Here is a 19943-nt window from a genome sequence, read left to right as displayed (position 1 = left end):
AAACAGACGTTGCTCTCGTGCACATAGGCAAATTACCAAATCAAGTAAATTCTTATGTATAGTTCATCATCAAGTGCTTAGTTGTTCCATTAATTATTTCGTAAGAGTTCGTGTGAAGTCTTCTTCTACGCACACTCGGTACCGATAATTGATTTCTAAGTGCCGATTGTTGGGAATAGTAATTAGTATCAGACTCGAGTGAATATTGATGTGATGAACAACATTATCCTTGTGTGCCTGCATATATATAAATCAAGGCCACATTTTACACTAATGTTTTTGGTTGGTTGTAAGCTTCTGTCACTTGGCATTGCTTGTTAGGTACAAATAATTATGGGTGAAATAAATTTAAAAAATTATTAAAAAAAATTCATAACAACTATAAAGATCAATCTGGTTCTAACTTATTCCATTCTAAGACACGAAACAATGGGTTAAAATTGAGATTGTGATTTGGTCGAAGGCAAAAGTAGAAGTGTATTGTGGATAGTGTGAAGGGTAGTAATAATAGAGTCAGACCACCACCACCACCCTATCATTTTTTTTATTTCAAGCGCAATGCACAGCAGTTGTATAGGTCGGTCAAATATCAGATCGGTAAAACTATTTTAAATACTCATTGCCAACCACTTGTTATTTATTCAGTAATCAGTACGTAAGAATAAATAAAAATGCGATAAACCTTATTTTTATAAGTTCACATTTTGACCATATAATTTGTCATTCCACTCCATTTTCAATTGCATAGCCAAATATTGTGACCGACTTAGCTCAGCCTCCTGCTTGCACTTGCAAACCAAAAATAAAAATAAAAACAAAGATCAAACAAAATCAGTAGGAAGGTTTTTTTCTCTAGAGAGGGGAGGGTTAGAAAGCACATGGCACAAAACAACTCATTAATTCTCAATCTAAATATGGCCCATGTTTGTTTCCTCAAGAGTCAAGAGAACCACAGTAGTCATTGGAATCCCCCATCCTTAAATTTTTTTTTTTTTTTCTCAAACCTGATACAGGAATTTTCAACAAATACCCATGATCTTCAAACGAAATCGGACTCCACCGTGGTGTATGCAAGCCGGGAATACCATCTGTTCCTCATTTCAACAGGCCCAAAACTTTTTTGCTGCACCCACCTCCCTGCTCAGAGAGGCACCAAAAACACTGGATCTTGAAATTTAACTCCGTGAAATTTAGTCCTCATCCATCCCTGCAGGCTGATCTCTCTTCTTTGGGCCACCAGCTGGTTTCGCCATTATAATCTGCCCCAGAAAATCAACTATTATTACTACAAACATTAACAAAAAATATAACACAACCCCCCGGGCAGGGCCGGGCATGAATTGTATCCTGAAAACTATCATGTGAGCTTAAAACCATAAAATGATACCAACGCCATTGGGAACATATGTTGAGAGGAAGAAGTGAAAAAAAGACTACAAATAAAGGAAAAATCCACTAAAAGTACAGTATAGAGAACTAAAAATGCATTGAAAACTTCAAATCAGATTTAGCTCCCCCTCCCACCCTGGGGGCGGTGCACAGGAACTGTTCTACATCACAGTTGTCATTCACATAATTGTTTGTAGCCCTAAAACTGAGTCAAGAGTCTCAATACCAACCATTTCTTATACCTTCGGCCTGTGGCCACCAAACCTCTGCTTTCCTATTAACCACATCAATCAACTCCTTACTCTCATCATTTTTTTTTTTTTTTTTTTGGTGCTCTACTACATTCCCACCTTTTCATGGGAGGAGAAAGAAAGGTGGATGTCTTGTCTAAAAACAATAAATTCAACCAGAAGGGAACTGATATTAGACGGAGTGAAGAATAATTTAACAGGCAAACAATTAACATTGCAGAAGGATGGAAAATCATGTGGTTTGTAGGTCAACTTAGGGCTCGACAATGATTAGATATAAAAAATGACACCAACCCAGGAGCCAAACAACTGAACTTATTTACTCAACAAGGTATTAATCAGGGGCCATAGAAGGGTGCAAGGAAGAATTATATCAAGGCAACATATAACCACCTAATGGATACATTTCAACCCTCAAAATAGAAGGAACAACACGTAAATTAATGTGTCATGGGGTAAAGAAACTTTGCAGAACAATTCTCCATGCTTAAATTCTAATATTCATCCAATCCTCATCTTCAGTCAAGTTCGAACTTTTACTGTTCTTACCATCTACAAATTCTTTTAATTAATACCCCCAACATAACTCTTACCTTTTTTTTTCATACTCTCAATTTGAGAACCCAAATTTTTTTGAAAAAAATAATAATAATTAAGCAGCAAATGAAAAAACCATCACTGAAAGGAGAGGGATAGTCTTTTAAATTAGTACATTCTCACCATTCTTCAATGATCTTTCCCGCAGAATTGATTTGGTCCTATAAGATTGGGGAGAGAGGGTGTGTGGGAAAACTGTTGGCTGCTTTCATATCAACTTGGAACAAAATCCTCAAGATTCCAAAATTCAATATTTGTCAAACCATAAAGATTGGGAAGTAGTTTCAAAGGCAGCGAGAGACAATTTTGTGTCACAAAAAACAAATGGTTCTGCCAATCAAGCAGCACATTTAACTTTGGCTTTGACATGCTTTGGAAACTAATGTTTTCTAGAATTAGAAGAGTCAAGTCAAAATCCCAACATGGGTTCCTGTATCTTCTATTAATTGACAAGCCCAGCAGCAAAGGAACCCTCTCCTCTGATAACTATGGGGCTGTTTGATAAAACTAAGGTTTAGTTTTGTTCATAGAATGCATATTCCTAGGGATAGATTAGTAATTAGTTAAAATAGGTTAGTTACAATTAGTTATATAAAATATATATATGTCATTATCATAAAGCAAATAATAAAGCAAGACATATTATGAATCCATAACAAAAAATAGACTACCATGGGAATGTCTTTCTAATATTACATGTTGGATGAAATAATGAGCATACAAGGAATAGATATTACCTCTATGCTCAAATTTCTCATTTTATTCCAAGGAATAGCTATTCCGCAAACCAAACATAACTAAGTGTTAGGTGTTGATCACCATATTCTAAATTTGTGAACTGGTATCTAAACAATTATGGCACACAATAAGTGAAGGACGATGTCTTATTGATTCAGTGGCACTAAAAGGATATCAAGAGGTGCAATCTATCAAACACCTAGATTCACAGAATTAGGTTAAAAAATAGCGAGTCTAAAAAGGCATCTGACAGAAAACGACACTCTCTAAATGGCCTTAAATGGCTGTGATCTAACACTTCTCATCTCAAAAAAGTGTAAAAAGATAGCTAAGAGAGAGGGTGAGAGCCCCAGTGACAGTAAATCTAAACCAAGAACCCATATTTGATCAAGTGATCATATGATCAGAAAGGAATGCGCAAATTGAAAAAAAATGCAAAAACAAACTATGAAAAACTATCAGTATCAAATTACCTGATCGACACGTAGAACAGTGCATGCAGCATCAGCAGCATATTTCAGAGCAAATAATCTGTACAAAGCCCAGAAATTATGAGAAATTAATAAACCATGTGCTACATAACAAATACACTAACTTTTTCTTTTTCTAGACTGCAAATGAAACCACAAATTTGATGCAGGAAACATAATTCGATTTTTAATTCAACTTCTTCCTCAATCCCATGATTTTTTTCAAAAAATTCAGGCATAAAGCTGAAGCTTACACCCGCAAAACATGAGCTCAATGTGGAGATTTATTGTCAATGTTTGTCATAAGAATCCTTAATCCACAGAATCCTACACAATATGCACATGAAGGACATGGCACCCCTTGCTTTAAAAGTAAATATGGGCCCAGCAATTACAGAGTGACAATAAAAACTTAGATTATTCACCCCATAGAGTTTGCAGAAATTATTTTGTGGAGGCGAAACTTGTTCATCATCTTATTTTCCAAAATTATATTAAATATAATATTTCAACAAATTCTGCAGCAGACTCGGCCATCTGAGCTAGTAAGTTTCTATCCCTTTTGCCATTTGTGTGGTTTCAAACATGACTTTTAACTCAGAAAACACGCATGCAGATCATTGACAAAAAGGCTTCTGACTAGAAAACTGAACTCCAAAACTAGGGGTGTGCAATCGGTTAATTTAGGAAGGAAAAAATGATAACTAAATTCTTTCGGTTTTACATGGGAGAAAACCAACCAAACCAATCTTCTATCTGAAACCAAACCAAACCAACCAATTTTATTTTGGTTTTTTTAGGTGAGACCCGAAATGAACCGAAATATCCAATTTATTAGTTCAGAGAAAATACCGAACCAACTGAAGTGCATATTTTGAAGACCAAACTGACCAAAGTGGGCTAGCAGGGGACAGGCCCATAGGGGGAGGAACTGGAGGGGGCTAACTACAGTTGTTAACGGTGGGCTTTACTGCTTCAGGCCTGGGTTATTTGAGAATGAATGAGAAATTTTGGATTTCCGGTTTAAAACAAACTTTAATTTTCAAAACCGAAAAACTAACCAATATTTTTCAGTTCCCAAAATTACAACCAAACCAATCTGAAAGGGTGTATAAACTGAATCATATGAACCAAACTAGTTCAGTTCGGTTGGTTTCTTCGGTTTAACCCGAATTCAGTGAACCACTATCCAGAACACACCAGCTAAAAATTTTGTAAACATGTTAAAAATACAATCTAACAGGAACTAAAAAAAATTATGACTACAGAATAAACAATTAAGCACTTCTCAACTTTTTAAAGGATATATTTAGCTAGGCTTTAGAAATTGGGCTAGAAAAAAAGCAACTCACTTAGTAAGATAGAGGTCCCAGATATTCAAGGTGGAGATATCCTTGTATACACCTTCCTCAAGGCCAATCCCCACCTTGACATTTCCAGATGCATGTTCAGCATAAAGGGACGATATGATCTCCATTGCATTAAGACCAGCATTTTCAGCCAGGGTTTTAGGTACCATCTCGAAGCTTTCAGCAAATTTTGCGATAGCATACTGATCCAATCTGCGAAGCACAAGTTCCATGTTCATAAATTATAACATAATTCTACAAATCATACATCTGATCAGTGGAAAACAAAATGCCAAAGGGAAGAACTCATTCTGCAATGCAATATATGGCATCTCAAGCAAGTTAAGGAAATTCACATTTAGCTTATTTCAATTCCATATTCTACCCCAAAATGGAGAACTCTTGGTCCCCACAAAAAGCACATTAATTTGATACTTTTTTCAAGTGAATTTGAGATTAAAAGACACATGACCAGAGACCCAGATTAATCAACGAAATAGATAGGATCATAGAATTTATTCATGCTTCTGCCACATGCAGACTTCGAAACATGTAAACTACAATATCACAAAAACAAAAATTCTTTAGGTATCAAATATGCATAAAAAAAATCGGCCATCATAGTCAACACTCAACAAACATGTCTTTCAAAGAAACATCACACTCAGTCCTATCATGCTAAGAGCTACATGGCTAATTCAGAACAGAGTGAATTCCCATATTGAACACACTACATTCCTAAACAACTAAATATATAGTTCCACAAGCACCTGCGCAGTTCCAAGAATGGGAGGAGATAGCAAGCTACAGTTGCAAAGCCATAACTGATCATTAAATACATAATAAAAGATAACAAGTTACCCAGTTTCCTTAAAAGAGAATTCCTTCAGTCTTCTAGCTAACTCAATTTCTGTAGCTGCAGCTCCAGGAACTGTACGGCTGTCCCTGCACATTGCCTGAAAGTGGAATGCATTAAAAACAGCTAATTTTTAGCTCCAAGACATACAATGAAGTGGCCGATACAATAACTATTTCCTCAAACAACCTCTCTGGAAAACCTAAAATATTTCTTCAAGGCAACTAGAATTACCTTGTAGGTGTTCACACCATCATCAACAGCCCTTCCAAGATCATCTAATATACTATCAGTACTTCCTCGTAGAACAACAGTAGCTACGGAGTTTCCCCCTTCTTCGTTTCTCACAACAATCACCTATAAGATATTATTTGGAGAAAGGTCAACATTACTATGGCGGTTAATTAGTGCCCAAGAAGAAAAACAAATCAAAAGGCAAGAAAAAAATTTGAAGGGTGGGAGTTGTTCCTCCCTCCCTTCCTCCCCCTAAAAATTTTGATGTTGTTGGGGGCACAGGAGTGGTGCTATAAAAGCAAAGATGTTTAAACATACCCTCACACCACCAATTTCCTCCACTGAGATGGAATCAACATATCCCAAATCATCTGGGTTCGGCTGGCTAAGCTTCAGCTGTCACCAAGATTAAAGAATAAAATATTAGTAGGGACTACCTATAACTTTACTTAGACTGGAATGCTTACAAAACAAGTATTAGTATTACTTACAAGTGCAACAGCACCAGTTGTACGGCAAAATCGCCGCAGTTCAAACTTTGAGCTGATTTTCAAGACCATGAGCCTGTAAGAAGAGTATTAAAACAGTTACTGGTAGAGCATTTATGGCATACACCTCATGCTCTAAATATTATCCACATCAATTAAATGCATGTTCAAAAACATTTAACACAAAGAAACAAGCATAATCTATTTTTTTTAGGCATGTGATCATAAAGCAACATTGTAGCATACTAGCATCTTTATACGAGGGAGGATGAGGGGAATGTACTGAGTGACAAAATCCATTAGTTGCTAAAATAGTAAACCACCCACACCCAGCTCCCAACCCCCCCCCCCCCACCCCCCCAACCAACGCACCCCTCTCAGAGTATCAACTCTAACCTGAACAAAAAATTCAGTCCAACACATACTCAACTCACCATACAACATTTATAATATTGCATTTCCGTGCACTCAAGTTATACTGCATATTTTGACCAAACTGCCGCAAATTGTATAATTGAATGTGAAAATCTATCCTATATGGCTATATTTAAAATTGCCACGTAAATCTTCCCTGCATTTCCGTGTACTCAACTTATACAGCATATTTTGACCAAACTGCCGCAAATTGTATAATTGAATGTGAAAATCTACCCTATATGGCTATAACTAAAATTGCCACGTAAATCTTCCCTGTCACTGACATAATGACTAGTACTTGCACATATGCAAATAAATCAAACCAAGAAATCACTAGTTTGGAAAAATGGAGATTAAATTACTTGTAACGCTCACAGAAATGTAATGCCATCTCTCCAACAGCTGCTCCACTAACAATGACTTTAGCTCCAGAGTCAGCAACAGCTTTAATGAGCCCTTCAACTTTGGCTTCTTCAGTTTTTGTGTAGTTCTCTAGCTGCAAAGATCAGATGAAGCCAGACAAATTAAGTACCAAATCACACAAGGAGCATTACACAAAATATAAATCAAGATATGCAGCAGCAGTGAAAAGCAAAATTATAGATAATTTAAAAGTTTAAAGAAATAAATAAGTCTCTCTCAGGCATAAAAGCACACATCCTGAAGAAACAAATCCCCATTGGATAGTGATGATCATTATATGAAGAAGGAAGAAGAACTTTCATTTCCTGCAGGCAAAAGAAATTGCCATAACCCATCTTGAGAAAAAATCAAAGCTACTGAGTTCATTAACCAACCAAAAAAAATATCACAATTACAGAACCATAGCTCCAAAATTACTGAATAAACAGCACAAGGGAATCAGTGAAGCATTCCACGACTTAGATGTGCACTGGGAGCCTTTCATGATAATCTTATGCATATGAAGATAAAAAAGTCTCACTTTCACTTCATTAACAAGATACTTTTTTTTTTTTATGAACGCCAAGCATAGTTTAGACGAAACTCCATCTACTAAAGCACCATCCACCATTTATTATATTATTTGTTAGTGACATTATTAATACTTTGAGCTTCCATTATTTCAGTAATTAAAGTTGCTCAACAACGCAGCAAAAATAGCTGCAAGTATATATAGGACACATCTTTTACAGTTCTTAATGACTTTAAGTAGCATGTCCATATACAATTAAAGTTAGCAGCACATCAGGGAATATCAACTATTATACATATAAATCAAACAACTACAATACAAATTGCAAAGAGATGATCATTTACTAAAAAGATGCAGCCAGTCTTGTAATCAGTGCCAAAAAGAGAAGGATGTGTCTTCGGCATGAAATTTGCACTTATGGGTGTATACATACACATAAAATACCAAACCAGATTATTTAAGGGGATTAGAGATAATTTTAAAAAAGAAGTGAATTATCTTTAGCAATCCTTTCTATCTTTAGAGGCCGTGCCTTGGTGCGATGGCAAGTGCCTCCACCTCGGTACGGGTGGTCTCAGGTTCGAGACTTGGGAGTGACCTCTCCAAAAATGGGGGTAAGGCTTGCCAACATCCGCCTCAGACCCCACTCAAAGTGGGAGCCTTGTGCGGCCTTTTTAATCCCTTCCCCCTCACCCCGTGAGCCCACCAAAAAAAAAAAAAATTAATGGAAGGTGAGAACATAATATCTTTAGCTTTTGGGTCAACTGTACTCTAATATGGTACCAACGTCAAGATTGCCAAGAGGGCTCCAGATTTATCAGAAGAACTAGATGGTACAATGAAGGGGGAACAAAAGGTCCTCAGAAGCTAATGTATTTTGTTTCATTAATTTATTTATTGCAACTTAATGAAAAGCAAAAATAAAGAATAGTTTCTTTTGTCAATGACATATGAAACAAGCATAAAATTTATTTTTACTAAACAATGATAGTAGGTTGCGCCAAAGGATCCAAAATGCATTAAAAATCCTTTTAGGAAGAGATAAGGCCTTAAAACAAGCAAATATACAAATATCGATAAGGTTGTGCATGCTTGAAAAATATTCATGACCATTCACCCAATGTAACATATGCTACTCCCATATTCGGCTACACCCGTTACCATTACTGCATTAAATTATGCTACTTGCGAGTTGCAACCACTACTTAAACCATGGTCACAAGAGATGTGTCCTAACCCTCATAAAGATGATAGGACCATTAGGAACATAGTTAAAGAATTACAGAGTTGTACCAGATTTTAAGATATAGGTGGCTTTCAAGACCATTACAAGGCAATATCTTAAAGGTCCTCTGATTCACAACCATATCAACCGACACAGTCTGTTACGATACTGCCAATGTAGTTACTGATCGATACAAGCTGCTGAAGACCATTACATTACCAGGCATGCTGTGAACAACAAAAACAGGCGTTTGAGTCCTTTTTTTTCATTTTTTAACTTTGTTTCCCATTTTAAAGCTTAGAAACCTAATTCTTAAGAGTCCAGTGAGATCTGCTTTTGGAGAATGCAGCTGAAAGCCTAAGGGTTGATATAATCATAATCAACAAGCAAGGAAAAGAGAAGACTGCAGAAACTAGGGCAATCGAATTCTTCAAGAAGCACCTTATTCTGATCCTGTTTGAGAGTTTCATAGTTTTTTTTTTAATTTCAAAAATTGATCTAAAGTGCTGGTTTTTCATGTTCTTCATCTTCAAGTTTCTAGATTTTTCTGGGTTCTTCTTGAACACTATGCATTCTTGGGAAAAAATGGAAATTCTTGATCCATAATAGCAAAAGCGAGCAAGAAATTTTGGGGGACTCCTCTCTCTCTCTCTCTCTCTCTCTCTCTCTCTCCAATTGGTTCAGCAAGCATCACTAGCAACCATCTCCAGCATCTATTCTTCAACTCCATTGCCGAATCTTGAATTTCAATTGAAGAATTCCTGCAATCCCTCGATGCTTTCCATATTTTTTGCTCTATTGATTTTGGCGTGGAATTTTTTTGCTATTGGCCGGCATCAAAGGTTACTTCTTGCTGTATTTCAGTGGACCGTCATTGGCGTTATATTGGAACACCTAAAATTGAACCTAAGGGTTTTGCACATTAGCCAATGGCTCTTCTGCTTGGAATTCAATTCTTGAATTGCGAAGGTTATCTAGGATTTTCAATTGAAGCATGTTTTTTATTTGTCGTGATCATATTCGATTTAGCTTCTTTTCTGGCCACCAGTGAGATCTTCTCACTCTCTAGATCTGTTTTATTTTTATTTTTGTTTTTTTACACAAATTGTTTTTAATTGCAGGTTAGTAGAGTAAGTATTGTGTATTTTTGATTTGTAGGCTTAATATATGCATTTAACATCTCATTTTTTGGATTTCAAGACAAAAATCATTTGCAACTCTTGGGTTATACAAAAAGCTTTCTGAAGTACCATTGCATGAGTTTTTTTATTTAGTCTAGTTTTGTTTCACAAGCTGAAATTGCATGCTTTAAATTTTAAGTTCATTGTGATGATTATGTGGTTTTTAGATCTAGTTCTAGAGTGTGCTTTAGAAAATTGAACTGGACAAGGTAAGAATTTGAGTACTTCGATTAGCTTTGTTTTCATTTAAATTGCTTAGGGTAGGTTGTGTGGGTTTATGAAATAAATTCACATCATAAAATAAAAAATAAAAAAATAAAAACACAAAACTATTAATTCTTGTACTTATATAACACAAATTATCTTTGCATACACAATTGATACCAAGCCTAGATAAAGGAGCAAGGTTGCCGAGGTAGCTGAGAACTAGCATAAAACTTGTCATATCTTCATGCATAAATCGTTACCAAATATTAATTAGAGCATTCCCTACGAGCGATGTTTTGCGCTTATACCACCTAATTGCAACAAGAAATGGACAATGGACTAGACCAGGTCAGTTTAGATGAGAGAGGCCAAGAAGTTAGCACAGGAAACTACGATTAAATTAGCAACTTGGAATATAGGAGCAATTATGGGCAAAAGCATGGAGATAATAGATACAATGATTAAAAGGAAATTTACTTAATTTGCCTTCAAGAGGCGAAATGGGTAAGGGAGAAAGCTAGAGAAATTGAGAAATCAGAATCTGAACTTTGGTGACCTAGAAAAGAGAAAAATAAAAGGGTGGGAATCACTGTAGACAAAGACCTCAAAGATAATGTAGTAGATGTTAAAAGAATAGGGGGTAGAATCATAAAAATCAAGATAGAAGATACGGTTAGTATTACACAGGGGATACCAACATCTGAAAAGACATTTATAGGACCTAATTGAATGGACACGTTGCAACGGACAATATAGGTTATGAGAGGACGCATGGAGGTCATGAATATGGAGATAAAAAAGAGGCTAGTGATACAACTTTAGATTTTTCCATGTCCTACATTTTGGTTATATTGAATCCTGTTTTATAAAAGGAGAAGAACATTTAATAACTTTCAAGAATGGGAAAAATAGAAGCCAAATAGATTTCTTCTTAATTAGGAAGGTGGATCGTCTATAATGTAAAGATTGTAGAGTTATCACAGGTAAAAATTTGACTACAAATAGAGTCGTGTGTGTGTGAGCATGTGTGTGTGTGAATAAATATATAAAGATTGTAAAGTCATCACAGGTAAAAGTTTGACTACGCAACATAGAGTCGTGTGTCTGTCTCTATGTGTGTGTGTGTGTGTGCGCCCGCGCGTGTGTATATATATATATATATATATATATATATAAGTATGTATGTATACACATTAAAAAATGGAGGAGAAAGAACAACTTAAATTAATGCAAGAGAATTAGGTGGTAGAGCTTGAAGGGAGAAAATATGGTAAAATTTAAAGATAAAATAATTAAAGAGATTGATTAGATAATAGGGGATAAGATAGATGCGAACACTATGTGGAATGGATTGGCTAACTCTATCATAAATATAGCAAACGAGGTTTTAGGTGAATCCAAACAACGATAGTCAGGCAATAAAGAAAGCTAGGAATCAAGATGTCTAAAAACTTAGAAAGACAAAAAAAAACTGGTATAAAACATGGCAAAGTAGTCAAAACATAAAAAACTTGAAAAGTATAAAAAGGCAAGCAAAAAATGCAAAAAAAAAAAAAAAAAATGCTATTAGCGAAGCTGAACATAAAGCAATACTTCATATGCTAGACTAGATACAAAATAGGGAAAAAGAGACATTTTTAAACTTGTTGGAGCTAGATAATGGAAATGCAAAAATTTAGGTAATATAGAATGTATAAAAGACGAGAATGATAATGTCTTAATCAAAGAAGGAGACATAAGAGAGAGTTGGAGGAGATATTTTAGTAAGTTACTTAATGAAAGCTTAATCTTGGAAGCAACAAATGAGGAAAAGACTAAAAATAGGAGATTTATCGCAAAATTTGAGTCCTTGAAGTTAAAATGGCTCTAAAAAAGATGAAAATTGAAAAATACATAGGACCAGACAACATACCAATTGTAGTTTAGAAAATGTTTAGGGGATAAAGGAAGCATATGGTCTACTAATCTATTCAACACTATAATAAAAACCAAGACAATGCCTAGAGGAATGGAGAAAAGGCACATTAATACTTTTATACAAAAACACAGGCGAAATTCAAAAATGTAATAACTATCACAAAACCAAGATTATGATCATACAACAAAACTATGGAAGGGGGTAATTGAACAAAGAATAAGACTAGTAATGAGAGTTTCAGAAAATCAATTTGATTTTATGCCTAGGAGATTAACAACAAAATCAATTTATCTTTCAAAAAGATTAATGGAAATTTTTGGGGAAAAGAAGAGGGACTTGCATAAGGTTTTTATTGACCTAAATAAAACCAATGAAAGAGTACCTAGGGAAGTTCTTTGGTGGGTAAGAAGGGAGTGTATAATAGATATACTGAAATCATTAAGGATATTTATGTTAGAGTAATGACTAGCATTACGATTGTAGGAGGGAAATTTAGAAGGGAAATTTTGAGAATTTCCCATCACAATTGGTGTACATCAAGGTTTTACCTTGAGTCTTTATCTTTTTGCATTAATGATTGATGAACTCACTAAGAATATCCAAAATGAGATCCCTTGGTGTATGTTGTTTGGAGATGATATTGTCTTGATGGATAAAAGTAAAAGTGGTGTGGAATCTATGTTAGCACTTTGGAAAACTGTTTTAGAGTCTAAACATTTTAGGATAAGTAGAAATACGACAAAGCATATGAAATATAATTTCAATTACATAAGGGAGAGTATTTCAAATAAGATTAAACTTGATAATCAAGAAATTAATAGCACTAGTGAATCTTGATAACTGGATCTATTATGCAAGCAGAAGGAAAAGTTGAAGAGGATGTAATATATAGAGTTAAAGCAAGTTGTGTAAAATGAAGAATTGCATCCAGCGTGTCGTCTAATCGTCGAATACCCTTAAAATTAAAAGGAAAGTTCTATAAGATGGCTATGAGGCCAGCCATGCTTCGTGACTTAGAATGTTGGACAACTAAGAAAAACATGTACAAAAACTAAAGGGTGTTGAAATGCAAATGTTAAGATGGACGAGTGGTATAACATTAAAAGATAAATTAAGGAACAAACATTTATGCAATCAACTAGGCATAGCACCGGTCCAAGACAAAATAAGGGAGGGGTGCCTTAGATGATTTGAGCATTGGAAATGCAAGCCTAGTAGCGCAACTATGAGGAGAAGTGAGTAAGTTATTGTTTATGGAATTAAAAGTAGGGATAGACCTAACATAATCTGGAATAAGATAGTGAGGAGGGATTTAATAGCTCTAAGCTGAAGGAGGAAAATGCTCACAATCGAGTGAATTGGCAGAAAAGGATTCATATAGCCGACAACACCTGATAAGACTTAAGACTTGTTGTTGTTATTGTTATTATAGATTTGCACCCAGCCAGAATATCATTGTCGGAGAACCCTTAGCTAGCGCCCCATGCACCAGCAGTACTAGTACTAGTAGAGTAGATGTTTTCTTGACTTCTGGTGCCAATTTATTCCACAATTGAGAAATTTTCACTCTAGTCGCTATTTTGAATCCTTGTGCGATATTTTGCAATATATTGCAGTAAATTGGACTGCCATTGTACCATCAACATTTTGTAGTGAAATTTGGTGCTCTAAGCTAAATGAGGAAAAATGCTCTCAATCGGGTGGATTGGAGGAAAAGTATTCATATGGCCGACTCCACCTAATGAGACTTGAGGCTTCTTGTTGTTATTGTTGTTATTGTTGTTATTGTTATTACTGATTTGCACCCAGCCAGAATATCATTATCAGAGGACCCTTAGCTACACCCCATGCACCAGCAATACTAGTAGAGTAGATGTTTTCTTGATTTCTTGTGCCAATTTATTCCATATTTGAGAAATTTTCACTCTATACACTATTTTGAATCCTTGTGTGATATTTTGCAATATATTGCAATAAATTGGACTGCCATTGTACCATCAACACTTTGTAGTGAAATTAGGTGCTTCATGCACCCAAATTTTAGCTTGATTGCAGTGTTGTGAGAGAATTTATGCAAGATATTCAGAATGAGTACTTGGAGAAGCTAGAAGTGAAAAGCCAACATTTTTAACATTTTGCAAGATACAAATTTGATCAATGTTCTATGGGCTCCCAAGCCTTGTTTTCAGGATATTCCCTTTTTCAATGGTAATATTCCAAAAGAGAATTTGTAGATTGGCTGCTTTATCTTGATCTTTGTTTTAAAGGTGGCAGGATACCAGAAATAATAAGGACAATATTTGCATCCTATAAACTTGTAGATCATATGGCTGGGTGGTCGAATGAATACAATACTACCGATGACAGCAAAGTAAAACTAAAACCTTCTTTTGGTTTAGAATGAAAAGTTTGTTACCATCATAGTTTTTTCCGTAATTGTTAGAACTTCTCCCATCACAAGAGACGAGTTCTTTTTTTGAACAACACATGCTTCTAATCACAAAACAACTACTGCTGCTGCTATGGACTACAAATGATCACATAAAAGAGGAAATTGCAAGCCAAGAAATTAATAAATCATTATCAGTGTGAAATGAAAGTTCCACTGCTTGTATGGATAGTAAATCAAATGATGCCATCTTGAATAGCAAGCAAATGCCATGGAAAAAAACGCTGTTCAATTTCTAGAAGAGTCTAAGGAGCAGGCAGCAGAGTTCAATAAAAATAGGAATTCAATTAAAATTAAGAGCTTTTGGGAGGATGAAGCTATTGAATCTTGTCGCTAAGTCTTTAACACATAGGCCCCAAGCTTTGATTCATTTTCCTAAGTGTAACAATTCTCCACTTATCAGCTTAATTGGGATGAGAATCTTGACAAGAATTTCAATAATTTGTTGCTTATATTTGCATATTAGCTGAAAATAGATATTATGAAATTTCTAGTTGAATGGCTCCTGAATATATATTCCCCACTCTTCTAGTCCCATCATAAAATTCAAGGTCTAGTTTTCTCTAACAAGGAGAGTTTGATGGGAATTCCTTGCAGATAATTATATGTGATTATATTCTCTTTGTGAAGATTTAGAATTAAGGGATTTGTTTCAAATCAGTTAATTTTGAGTTAATTTGAACATTTTAGATACTTTGGGGATGTCTTGCAATTATTTGTTTCATTTTAATGTTAAGCAATTGTATAATGCATATAAATTTATAGGCCTCTCTCTCTCTCTCTCTGCAACATCACTTATCAAAGTCCTTTCCAGAATAATATCAATAATAATAAAATGAGAAAAAATAAAAATGAAAACAAGAACAAATACATAAAACAAAAATCACCACAATATTAAACGAAACAGTATCCTACCAATAGACAGAAGGATAGAACAGACATTAATCAAAAATAAATATAGAAATATCCAGTGAATCAGCAAGGGAAACAGAACCAGGTTCCACAAAATAATACCTGCTCTGCACTGTGAATTAGGACAGTTCCTTTTGTTTCAGTTGCAGAAGTATCCACACCACCAGCAAAAACAGCAACCTACAAAAGCGTAAAAAGATAAGAAGTTCAGCCATCAGATGCATGGGAGAACTTCCACTTTAAAATTGCACCAGTTAAACCATTAGGATTGTAATAAACAAAGAAGAGAGAGGAAAATCTTCAAAAGAGGAAAAACAATACCATACATTTAAATACATAATACCCTACATCAACACCATCAACATATACAGAGATGATGAAAATTGATTAATCAAATCACAAGAAAATCATTGAGCATTTATTCAGGTTAAGAATATAAACCATTATCAATAAGTAATTAAAAACAACAGGAAACAGCATTGAATGGAAACCAGAAAACTAAGAAGCTCATCCAAATGAATATTAGATACACTCTAACCATCAAAACTCTCCAAGTCGCCTACCACCCTTCAGATATGTTTCTACCACACTAGTTCGCAAAAACCACGCCATCACGACAGTCACCTCTATACACACTTTGAGCCAGCCCTTGCCCACTTGACAACTGGCAAGGTCCTCCAGAGAAAAGGCATGACCCCTAAGTGGGCCAGCGAGATGGGAAAGCAAGGGAAAAAATGAAAATTAAAATGGTTTTCGAAAATTGCAATAGGTCTACAAAGCAGATCCCTGCTACAAAATCTCCAATTGTCATAGTCAAATGATCAACAACTATTATCTTATATTTAGCCTTGAATGTTGGACTTGATTTATTCATTTTGGTTCTTGAAAAAAATCAAAATCAAACAATAAAATAAGAATTTAAATGTTAAATTTGAGGCTAAAACAAGAACCAGAATAAATTAACCCATATTAGTTAATTTCATTTTTTCAAAAAAAAAAAAAAAACTAAATTATAAGCCCTTAAAAGGACCAAACAAAAACGTAAGAAATTTAAGAACTTCTAATTGCACAATCAAGCTTCTCAATGAGCCCATGAAACATCCGCACAACCTGAAAAAAGTGACCAGAAAATTTATGGGGAAAAAATCCCAAATCTCTGAACAGCTTTTCCAAAAAATAACTAACTGAATGAACAATTGCTAACCTTTGCCTTCTCAACAAACTTAATAGTCCCAACAGCATCATTCTTCAAGACCATGCCCCTAACCACCGTACAATTATGCAGGCCACCTCCCAAAAGCTTTGCGACACGGACATTATCCACATTAAAGTTTGCAGGATTCCTAGGGCAGACTTGGATGCAAGCCTTAAATGCAAAAAAAAAAAATTTCATATATAGTAAGACGTTTAGAAGAAACCTATCCAAGCATAGCTATTAGCAATAATAAGACAAGCATGGACAATATATCATTACATCAGCAATAAGTGAGCATAAGACATCTTCTTGCCCATATTGCTTGCTGGAAACCGCAGATTTCATTCCAGAAACAACTTGTTCCTTATCCCTTACGTCCATATTTTCTGAACCTTTCTCGACCAGTTCATTCAAGACTTCAACTGCCTGAAATTAAGGAAATTTAAAGGGGGAAAGTAGGTTAATCCTAACAGGAGATATCAAAAACATAAGTTGTTTCAGTTCAGCCACTTAAAAGCACACTGACAAACCTCATTGATTCCTTTTGTGTACCCGCTAATTATCTCGCTTGGGTGCAGGCCCATCCTGATAAGTTCTTCTGCGTTCTGAAGAAGCTCCCCAGCAAAAGAAATTGTTAAATTAGCTCCATCCCCAATTTCCTCCTGCTGAGCCTTGCCTGCCAAAACCAAAATCTTGGCCGCAGGATGCTGAACCTCGAGTTCATTCACGATAGTGACAGCATCATTTGTCACAAAGAGCTTGTCCAAATGATTGATCACCATCTTATTCATACCTTGAGCACAACGAAAAACAAAGGGAAAAACAAAATAAAACAAAACAGAACACATTATGAAAAGTTATAAGATAAATCACGAGGCGGACTACATGAAGTGAGCCAAGGGCGCAGGGCATGGTTCCCAAATTCAGGATTTCTCAGAATATTGATCCTGAATGATAGAAATTAACCAACACGACGACTTCCAAGCATTGACGCAATTCCGCAGCAATGGGATCCATAGAACAACTCAGAGAAGGGATTTCAATTCTCATGGAACGATGTAAGGACTCCAGGAGATAGAAAAAGTACCATTGGGACCGAGAGAAGTGCGGGTGATGGCGGAAAGCTGCTTGCAGGCGTCGATGTTCTTGAGAACAGCTTCGTCGAGGCCGGAGAGATGCTTGTGGCCTTCTTTGAGCATTGATTGGATCCCGTACGGCTGCATTTGGAACCCCATGGTTTTCTTCTTCGCGACCTACTGCTATAATCAGGGAACAAACGGGGGCAGTAAAACCCTAGAAATGAAGTACTGCCGCTCCCTCGCACAAAGAACGTGTTCAAACCAGATGAGCACTCCCCGGAACTTCTTCTCTATATGCAATATTTATTTATTTTTTTCAAATTTTAAACAAATTATTAAAATAATTTTTTCTATAACTTTTAATTACTCGCGCAGTTGAGAAGATTTATGTTCCCAGTATCTTAATTATCACTTATGACATTTTTAATGGTCGAAAAAATAAATTTTTTTAGAATTTTTTATTGATAATGAAATACATAAGAAAAAAATTGTTGTTGGTTCGGATAATGATTTATTTAATACCAATATCTTAACTTTTGAAAAAGATATTTTAAATTTTACCTTACTATAAGTTTTATGAAAAAGTTTCTATATCTCCCAAGATGTATCTTACATACAAAATTAGTTCTCAAACAATTTTTAAGAAAAATTATGTTTCAATTCATAAATAATTTCAATTATATACAAAACTCGGTGACTGAATTCATACCTACTTTCAACATTCATCGTTTGAATTTTACCAAATGTCCTTTAATTATCACTTTTTTTATTTTCATTCCAACTTATATGACATGGGAAAATGATGAAATAGAATCAAGGGCGATAATATTAAACTTATCGCTTAATTTCTGCACCTTCTGTATTTAAAATTTTTATTTATTTAATTTTTACTTATTTTTTAAGAATTAAACGCCACACAATTATTGAATGGATGATCATATGAATAATTAACATATCATTTTTTTTTATCTTGAAGGATGTCAAACGATGTTCTAACTTAGAGTCGAGTATTAAAAACTCTAAACTAAGTCCTTCATACTAACCAGCAAATCAATTTACAACATTTTTAGTATGATGTTATAATTATGATTTTTGAAACTCCTTATATTGAAACAAATTGTCTTCTCTCAATAAACTATCAATAAATGATAATACAAAATATTTTGCAGAAAATTTTTCACGTATGTCATCGTGCAAAACCGAAGCTATTTCTCTTCATGACAATTTTGTTTTACTCGTTTGCAAAACCTAGTTCAAGCATTACATAATCACAACTACTTCGTTATTAAAGTGAGATCATGTCATGTAAGTTTATTATTTTGTCACTTGGTATCACCGTTAGTAAAAATAACTAATTTAGGATTCATTTGCTATAGACTACAATTTGACCATACTAAATAGTACTAGCCCTTGTCAGTTTCTTTGACTATAATAATAGTCTCATTTAATGTTCACTAAATCGAAGAACGTCATAATAACACGAGGGAGATATCCTATTTTCCTTTAAATTTGTATGCATGTAATATTCTTTAGACTAAACTACTAACGAAGAGGGGAATATCGAGTTTTAACCCCACCTGTTTGTACTAATAAAAAATCTTTTTTTATGGATTGTCCCTTTTTTATCATATTATATCAAGAAAGAGTTAAAGTGTTTAGCCCCAGTTTGAGAAGGCCAAAAAATATGTACTTATAACATTTATCACTTGAAAAAAAAAAGTACCTTTATGAAAAGATAACGTTTGACTCATATTACAATAAACACTTATTACAAAAAATATTTTTTCCATAACCACTTTTTTAAAGAACTATTTAAGTGAATTTTGAAAAACAATCTAAGACAATTTTTGGTCACTTATAAGTGACCAATTTGTAAATATAAAAAAATTTAGTGATTATTTATAATTTTGAAAATACGTTAAAAAATAATCATATATTATGTTATTATGTATTGTAATATATTAATTATTAATGAAATGTAATTCAATTTTGGAATAAAGAAATAACCATCCATTAATTTAAATTAATCTTAGAAATAAAAAAAAAAACTAATC

The 19943-nt window shown here is 34.5% G+C and overlaps 1 protein-coding gene across 1 annotated transcript; it reads right to left on the bottom strand.

The window, feature by feature from the left end:
• Positions 1-879: 879 nt before the first annotated feature.
• LOC131167875 (T-complex protein 1 subunit theta) lies at positions 880-18204 on the bottom strand. Its single transcript, XM_058126905.1, has 13 exons — positions 17898-18204; positions 17341-17603; positions 17090-17236; positions 16820-16981; positions 15718-15795; positions 7152-7285; positions 6376-6448; positions 6203-6280; positions 5885-6007; positions 5656-5750; positions 4798-5007; positions 3449-3506; positions 880-1259 (listed from the first exon to the last, which is right to left on the bottom strand). Exons 1-13 carry the CDS (start codon positions 18043-18045, stop codon positions 1191-1193), a joined length of 1638 nt encoding a protein of 545 aa, XP_057982888.1. The 5' UTR covers positions 18046-18204; the 3' UTR covers positions 880-1190.
• Between the last annotated feature and the right edge of the window lie 1739 nt (positions 18205-19943).

The sequence above is a fragment of the Malania oleifera genome, chromosome 11 (genome assembly GCF_029873635.1).
Source record: "Malania oleifera isolate guangnan ecotype guangnan chromosome 11, ASM2987363v1, whole genome shotgun sequence".
NCBI classification, from domain to species: Eukaryota; Viridiplantae; Streptophyta; class Magnoliopsida; order Santalales; family Ximeniaceae; genus Malania; species Malania oleifera.
The sequence above is the reverse complement of the archived record's forward strand: the minus strand, read 5'-3'. Positions and strand labels throughout refer to the sequence as shown.